Genomic DNA, 8,282 nt, shown 5'->3' with positions numbered 1-8,282 from the left:
GAGGGTAGGGCCGCGGCTTAGAGCCGAGCCTGAGGCTTGTGCCAGCCCTGCCCAGGCTCCGGGAAATGCCCCGCCCGGGACAGACACTGGGCACCGGGGGCTCCTCTCTGCTGGCCTGACCCTTCCTTCTCTCGCCCTCAGCCTCCCTCCGTGCTGCCAGCATACCTGGTGAGTAGGCGGCCCTGAGCGGGGGGGCCCTGACGGGGGGCTGCGTCTGGGGCCGTCTGTGGGGNAGGCCAGCCCGTGGGGAGGGGAGTGCGAAGCGTGGGGCACGGGCAGGGCAGGAGGGTTGTGCCCCAGGGAAGACATAAAATGTGACCGTCGTTCACCAGCGCCCCCCGCCTGCGGGAAGCCCCAGCGGCTGAACCGGATCGTGGGCGGTGAGGACAGCACCGACGCCGAGTGGCCCTGGATCGTGAGCATCCAAAAGAGTGGCACCCACCACTGTGCAGGCTCCCTGCTCACCAGCCGCTGGGTGGTCACTGCCGCGCACTGCTTCAAGGGGTACGCGTGGCTGGTCGCCTCCGCTTGACCCACCAGGCTTCCTGCCCCAGACCCTGGGCTCCCCACTCAGCGCCAGCCTCCAGGTCTCTGTCCAGCCTTGGAGCCTCTCCGAGAAGAGAGAGCCTGCTTTTGCTTGGGGGCCTTCATTCGCACGTGGTCCCCCAGACACTCCCTGCCTGACCCTGGCCCACTGCCTGCGGTTCCTAGCTGACCCCACCCCCTTTCCTGTTCCCCCCCAGCAACCTGAACAAGCCGTCCCAGTTCTCTGTGCTGCTGGGGGCCTGGCAGCTGGGGAACCCTGGCCCCAGGTCCCAGCAGGTGGGTATCGCCTGGGTGCAGTCCCATCCCATGTACTCCTGGAAAGAGGGCTCCCGTGCGGACATCGCCCTGGTGCGCCTCGAGCACCCCATCCACTTCTCTGAGCGCATCCTGCCCATCTGCCTGCCTGACTCCTCCGTCCATCTCCCTCCGAACACCCACTGCTGGATTGCAGGCTGGGGGAGTATCCGTGATGGAGGTATGGCTTCTCCCCTCCCTGGTGGCCTGGGGGTGGATGGGGACAGAGGGTGGCAGAAACTCAGAGACACAGGCAGAGTGGGCAGCAAAGGGTAGAAGCCAGAGGCATAGCAGAAGGGAAAAAATAGACTTTTCTGATGACAGAGATGGAAGAAAAAGTGAGCAGCGATCCAGAGGTGTGAAGTCCCAGAAACCTAGGTGGACAATTATAAGTCCTTTCTGGTTAAAAAGTATCTTGGCTGTGTTCTGAGGGAACAACAGCCACATCACCAAGGCTATGAAGTGATCTAGGAGTGGCTGGAAGGAAGAATGTCTGGGGCCAGGCTGAGTACATGAATATAAAACAGTCCTGAGATTCCAAAGTGGGAACAGGCACCCCTGGTGGCCGTATGCCGTAATTGCAGGCAAAATTCCCAGAAGGAAGCAGGCTCCATAACTGGACTGATTGTCAGACCAAGTCTGGAGGTTTGGAAAACATCATCTAGAGACACAAGGTAGATAAGGTAGGAGGCAGAGAAGCAGAAAAAGGTAGGTAGGTAGGTAGATAGGCAGATAATGGAGGGTGAAAGAATAAAAAGATAATGGGTAAGAAAGGAAAAAGTGTCAGAAGAATGGGACTTTAACCAGATTCCAAAAGAATGAAGAGAAATGACAGTAGGTGTGTAGCGACCCCACCGAGTCTGAGGCTGCAGACAGCCTCCACATAGGCATCCTGCAGGGCTCCTCTGAGGACTGGAATTATGGGCTGGGGAGGGTCTGCAGTCCCCCTAGGGTGTGGGGGGTTCCTCGAGTCCCAGTAACATTCAGCATTAGGGGATCATTTATGGAACACTTCCTCTGTGGCGGTCCCCATGCTGGATAAAGTGGTGCCTGGGGCAGGACAGGCCGGGACCAGTGGTTCTGATCCTTTTGTGGCTATCAGAGAACTCGTTAAAGATTCAGAGTCTCGGGGCACCTGGGGGGCTCAGTCAGTTAAGCGGCCAACTTCGGCTCAGTCATGATCTCGTGGTCTGTGGGTTCAAGCCCCACGTTGGGCTCTGTGCTGACAGCTTAGAGCCTGGATCCTGTTTCAGATTCTGTGTCTCCCTCTCTCTCTGCCCCTCCCCAGCTTGTGCTCTGTCTCTCTCTGTCTCAAAAGTAAATAAAAACGTTAAAAATTAAAAAAAAATAAAGATTCAGAGTCTCAGGCAGCAGGTTTACGTTCAGATCCAGTAGGTCCAGAGGTGGAGTCTTGGAATTTGGGTTTTCCACACACATTTGGGAGTCTGAGGGAGGTGATCCATTAGCCTTTGAGACTAGCCGCTGAGGGAGAATGGAGGGGCAACAAAGAGGGCTTCCCGAGCCTGACCCTGCCCTCCCTGCCCCCAGCACCCCTGCCCCATCCCCAGACCTTGCAGAAACTGGAGGTTCCCCTCATCGACTCGGAAATTTGCAGCCGCCTGTACTGGCGGGGAGCCGGGCAGGGAGCCATCACCGAGGATATGCTGTGTGCTGGCTATCTGGAGGGGCAGCGAGATGCGTGTCTGGTGAGCACCGACCTCCTTCCCAATTTTGTCCCGCTGAGCGTCGCCCCCCCCCCACCCCAGTCAGCTTAAACCTGTAAGTCCCCCTAGATGCCTACAAAACCTGGCCTCGGCTCAGCTCGGCCATCTCTCTGATCAGCCACATGGCCATGAACCAAACGTGTAGTGAGTGCCTTGGGCGAGCCAGGCCCCACTCCCTGGGAGCTGGCTTTCTCCTGAGGGGGTTCCCACGCCCTGATCCCCAAGACCGGCGCCAGCCCCATCACCGGGGGAGGTGGGGAGGACAGCAGGCTGGTGTAATGGTCAGCACCCAGGTCTGGATGCTGGAAGATCCTGGTTGTAATTCCTAGTCTGCTGCCCATGGATGCCAGTTGGGGAAAGCCAGTACTTCCTTCTGAGCCTCGGTTTCCTCCCTGTAAGGCAAGCAGCCGTACTCCCTGGCTTGGGGGCTGTGAGGGAGAAGGTCAGGCACAACGTGCTTCTCACCAGAAGTGGGCCTGAGGCCTGCCCAGCCCAGTCCTCCCCGCCCTGCTGGCGTTCCAGCACCATCCTGGGGGGGGCGTGCCCCCTTGCCCCCCACCCCAGGGAACCATCGGCCACACTGTGTCGGGTCCTGGCTCTGTCCAGCCCTGACCCACACGGATCCCTAACCTTCCCCCCTCTCCGCAGGGTGACTCCGGGGGCCCCCTGATGTGCCAGGTGGAGGGCACCTGGCTGCTGGTGGGCATCATCAGCTGGGGCGAGGGCTGTGCCGAGCGCAACCGGCCTGGAGTCTACATCAGCCTGGCCGCCCACCGCTCCTGGGTGATGAGGATCGTGCAAGGGGTGCAGCTCAGCGGGCACTCCCAGGGGAGGGGGGCCGCAGGGGGCGGCCCGCGTTAGGGATCTGGGGAGACGCCTGGCAGGTGCGCTCTCCGCGGCTGTAATTAAGCCATCTGCCTCCGGGGGGCGCCCGCGTGCCGGCACCGAGCGGCCTCCCAGCCCGCCCCGCCCCGCCCTCTGTGTGTATATATCCATGTTAATACTTTTTACAGTTATTTGTAGCCCCGCCCACATCTTATTTATTCCTCCAATTGTAATAAATTATTTATTGCCCCGTCCCTGTTTTTCTCGGCATGACATTGGGAAGCAGGGTACACTTGGGATTAAAATGGGGGAAGGCCGGCATGCGTTTGGTCGCCTGGCCAGGGACCTAGGTGCCCGGTCCACCGGGGCTTCAGCGTGCTGACCTGGCCTTTGCGCTTCCTTTCTATGCCCTCCCCCCACCAGGAGGCCAAAGAGAGAGGAAGCCGGAGGCCAGTGGCCCAGAGACCCAGCTTTGCCGGGGGAAAGGGGGAGCGCGGGCCGCAGGGCCGTTCTGGGCGCGCAGCCGCCCGCTGGGTTCCCAAAACTGGGCTAGCTGGGAGAAGGCCGCCCTGTGAGAGTGGGCGCCCCCTCCCTCCCCTCAGAACCGGACCTCCCGGATGCGGGCAGAGGCGGCCGGGGCCTCCGCACCCCCCGGAGCTGACTCGGGACTGACTCACGGCTGATTCCGGGAGCCGTCCAGCCAAGGAAGGAGCAAAACAATAAGACGGCAGGTCTCCAGGCCCTGCTACGCCTTGGGCTTGACTCACCGGGCCCAGTCCCCGGCTGCGAAGGGGTCTGCCCACTTCCCAGCCGGTTAACACCCCCTTCCCCCAGGACTGCCCTTCCGTCCCCCCCCCTTCTGCAGCCCGGGCCCTAGCCTCCTGGGCCAGCCCCCCGTCTCACCCCCACCCCCACATGGGGGACCCTGTCCCGGCCCACCTGGGGTTCCCTGCAGTGAGCTGTGCGGGCAGAGGGCTCCCTGGTTGACTTGCGTCTGTGAACCCCATGCTCACACAAAGAGCTTCGTCCTCGGGGCGCCTGGGGGGCTCAGTCCGTCACGCGTCCGAAGTCAGCTCAGGTCATGATGTCTCGGTTGGTGAGTCCAGGCCCCGCCTCAGTCTGCTGTCAGCACAGAGCCCACTTCCTGTCCCCTGTCCCCCTCTCTCTGCCCCTTCCCTGCCTCAAAAATAAATAAACATTGGTTTTACAAAAAAGAGATTAATTCTAGAGCAACTAGGTCCAGTCCTGCTACAGGAGATGACAGCGCTCCGCTCACCAAGTGTCTCCACCTAGAAACTGGTGACGTGAGTTTTTGAGAAGGCAGCGCCGGCAGCACAGGNGATGCGGGGGGCGGGGGGGGTTGGTTTGATTAAAACGCAAACACTGAACCCGCCTGCTGCTCAGCTGGGAACCAGCCTTTTCCTTCGTGTTTCCCGCATCACAGGAAGCGGGTGGTGACTCAGGGGAATCAGAGCCAGGCCCTCCCTCCTGGTCCCCNGCTTCTCCCCCTCCCTCCCCCTGCACCCTCTGCCCCCTTCCTGCCACCGGCTCTCTGTCCCTCAGTTTCTCCCCTGCCTGCGGATCTTACACCCCACCCTCTACCCCCCTTCGCTGAACAGAAGGTCCCCCTCAAATGTCATCCTGATGGAAGCCCCGAGGAGGCGAGGCCCAGAAACATCTGGGGGTGGAGGAGCGGCCTCACAGGGGGGCCTCACAAGGGGCGGGACGCTCGGGGAGGGCAGGCTGGGCCCCGGAGGCGGAACCACACCCGGCTCCCAGCCGCAACGGGACATCGGCGTCCCCCCCTAATCAGGATGGGGGTCCAGGGGCTGCAAACGTAGTCAGCCCAGCGCCCGCAGGGTCCACACCAGGATCACAGAGAAGCCCCTCGGCCCGGAAACACACCCCAAACCTGCAGCACCCTGGGTGGGGGGGAGCCCACTGCTTGGTCTCCACTGACTCCACCTGCCTCCGGGGGCCACAGAAGGAGACCCCTGCCAGCTGTCCCCTGAAGGGGACGTCCCGGGGGGGCGGGGGGCGGGGGAGGCCAACACGCCAACAGCTCCACCTCCCACGTGGAAAGCACCTTTGCAGGGCGCCCTTACCTCCCCAAGGGCAGGGGCGGGCCGTCTGGCCACCGTGACAAATGTGACAAATGTCATTCCGGCAGGAACTCTCCCCTGGGGGCTGTGAGTCTGGCTTCTCCTCCACAGGCTCTTTCCTCAGATCTTTAACCCTTGAGGAGATGTCCGCCCCCACACCTGGGACTTCCCGGCTCTGCCGTTGCATCCAGAACAAGTGTGCAAACACCCCCCCCCCCGCCACTTCCTGCCCTGGCCCATGCGCCTCCTTGCTTCCTCCACCTCTGACACGGAAAGCGCGGTGCTCGCTTCCACTGTCTCCCACAGGTCACGAGAGCCTGGGGACGGAGTGCTGGCCCAGGAGAGGAAAGCGGGTGTCCAAGGCTTTCTGGGGACGACTGTCTTTTTCCTGATGGAAGGGACGTTCAGCTGGCATCCTTTCCCATCCTCTTTCCTCTCCTGGTCTTGGATGTACACGTGATGCTTACGTGCCAGCAGCCACTGTAGCACCATGAGGCTACAAGTCGTTGTGTTCTTTTTATTAAAAATGTAGGTACATATTTTATGTCTTCTCCCCTGTCCCATTTTTTATTCATTTTTATTGTATGTCACAATTGTATTATTGTATTTTATTAAAGCATATGTTACGGTCTTTTTAAGGTTCCCAGACCCAATTCCAGCGTGGGCAGGGTTGAGCCCCACACGACCACCCGGCCGCCCCCCGCGCTCCCAGCTACAGGCCACAGAGGGGAGGGTCCCCCTCGACGGGCCCTTCCACCTGGTTGGAACGGCTGCCGGAAGTCAGGGAAACATGCACGTTTACCAGCGTATGGATGGATACGATCCTGTGCGCACACAGGCCGGAGAGGTGGCCTGAGAGCCGCGGAGCAAGCAGCCAACCCCCTTGCATCTCCGACTCCCCACAGCCAGAACCCACACCACGTGAGTGTTTGGGCACCCGGTCTGTGGGGTCCGTGCCGGCAGCCCGAGCAGAGGCAGGTAGTCCTAACTCTGGAGAGTCTAAGACGCGCTGCCCTGGGCGCTCCGAGCCGCGTTTCTTCCCCGCCTGCTCGGTAACGGTCCCCCCCGTGTCCCGCTGTGCTTGGCACCGTCTTGGGTGATGCCTGTCCTGACGTGATCATGGTTAAGAAGAAAATCGCAGGCCCCAAATGGCGTCACTCAGGCCAAGTCTCCCACCTGGAGTCTGAGCCCTGAGCTGGGTGCACTTTCCAGCCTGTTCCGGAAACAGAGTCTGGCCAGCACCCGTGAGGTCTTGTGTCCCGGGGCGCCGCCACCCGCCTCAGGCCCCTGCCCTTCCCCGAAGGGACAGCGGCCTTGCCTGCAACCGTCCTTTCTTTTCTTTTGCTCTAAACTTGCCCACCCCCTCCTTCTCATGAAAAATCTCCATTTTGTACAACTCGGAGTTCCCCACTGCCCGATCCGCGAATCGCTTAATAAAGCCAATCCAGTCTTCAAATGTATGCAGTTGGATTTTGTTTCTTAACATTATCAATACTCTCATAAGCGTCCCGAGAGTTGGGCAGGTTCCGTAGTCTCCCCAACCGTGACTCCGCAAAGCCAAGGGCCCCAGCCCCTCGAGGCCGCCTGATTTCCAAACTCTAGCTGCCCAGCCTGGGGGCGCCATGGACACTAGCTGGTCATGTTGGACTGGATCTCCCAGGTCCAGGGCAGTCCACAGGGGCCCTGGCAACCGTCACCAGCTTGGGGGGCCAGTGCCCTCTGGCCGTGTCTCAGAAGCTGGGACGAAGCCGTGCCTAGGAGATGGCTAAGATTTGGGGCATGCGCCCACCCTCTGTGTCACAATAAACTCCCTCGGCCTTTTTGAGGCAAAGGGGACCTGCTTTCAGTCCAGTTAGCCCGCTGTATCCCCCAGGCCTCTCCCCTAGGGTGGAGGTGGCTGGAACATTCTATGGGCAAAGGCCGTGAGGCCTGTCCACGTTCAAGGCCAAGAGCTCAGGGCTGACTGGAGTGGTCCCACTTAACTAAGGGCAGGCTCTTAGTTACGGCCTCGAGGAAGCTGAGAGCAACCTGCTGCCAGAAGGCTTGCTGCCTCAGTCACACACCCAGGATGTTCTGGAATGTTCCCTTGCCATGCAGAGTGGCCCTCAGAGCCCTGCTGCCCCGTCTGCCTTCCTAGGGAAGGGGCTCCTGGGCCCTTCAGAGCCGAGCTCTCCTAGGAACTTTCTCTCTCACTAATCACTTCCCTGTTTTCTTCTGCTCAGGTCTCCAGCTCTTCACTCTCCGTGAGAACCCTTCCAGAAGGCAGCGAGGAGGAGACACAAAGGATTCAAAGGAAACAAAATCCCTCAATTCCTTCACATTTGTGCTTAATATTTGATAGTGGCCACGTTTCCTGCGTGAGGCAGCCACCTGGGAGCCGCACCTCCGCCCAGCAGGCCCGAGGCCGCATCTCCCCCCACGGCCACGCCCACGCCCAGGGGCCCTTCCCGTGTGTGCACGTGTCTGTGCGTGTGCACACCTGCGTGCGTGCTATTCAGAGCCCATCACTCAACTCCTGCCCGAGGGGCGACTCCCGAGTCCCCTCTCCCGCCATGAGAGGGAAGGAGCCTGAACCAACGGCAAACCCGCAGGAAGGTCTTCCCAGCCGCACTTGTGACTGCGCCACAGACACAGGCCCCTTTGTCTTCTCTTCCTCTGGCCCCCAGAGGTGGTGTGTGCAGAGCATGTAGAAGATTGACCTTTCTGATTATGAAACCCCCCCCCACCCCCACTGGCTGCAGACAAAGGAGGTTCTCTTGTGCCTGGTGGTGGAGGGTGGGGGGGTCCTGGT

General features: G+C 60.7%; 1 protein-coding gene across 1 annotated transcript in view; it reads left to right on the top strand.

Annotated features, from left to right (window-relative positions):
- Positions 1-3,532, top strand: part of LOC144230256 (brain-specific serine protease 4-like) — a 3,822-nt gene extending 290 nt beyond the window's left edge. The window contains exons 2-6 of the mRNA XM_077762459.1: positions 142-168; positions 333-504; positions 744-1,021; positions 2,389-2,546; positions 3,213-3,532. Coding sequence (XP_077618585.1) covers positions 142-168; positions 333-504; positions 744-1,021; positions 2,389-2,546; positions 3,213-3,425 — 848 coding nt within the window. The 3' untranslated portion in view covers positions 3,426-3,532. The remainder of the gene's footprint in view (positions 1-141; positions 169-332; positions 505-743; positions 1,022-2,388; positions 2,547-3,212) is intronic.
- Positions 3,533-8,282: the final 4,750 nt, after the last annotated feature.

The sequence above is a fragment of the Crocuta crocuta genome, unplaced genomic scaffold (genome assembly GCF_008692635.1).
Source record: "Crocuta crocuta isolate KB4526 unplaced genomic scaffold, BGI_CrCroc_1.0 scaffold234, whole genome shotgun sequence".
In the NCBI taxonomy this organism is placed as follows: Eukaryota; Metazoa; Chordata; class Mammalia; order Carnivora; family Hyaenidae; genus Crocuta; species Crocuta crocuta.
Note: the sequence above shows the minus strand (reverse complement) of the source record. Positions and strands in the feature narration are given on the sequence as shown.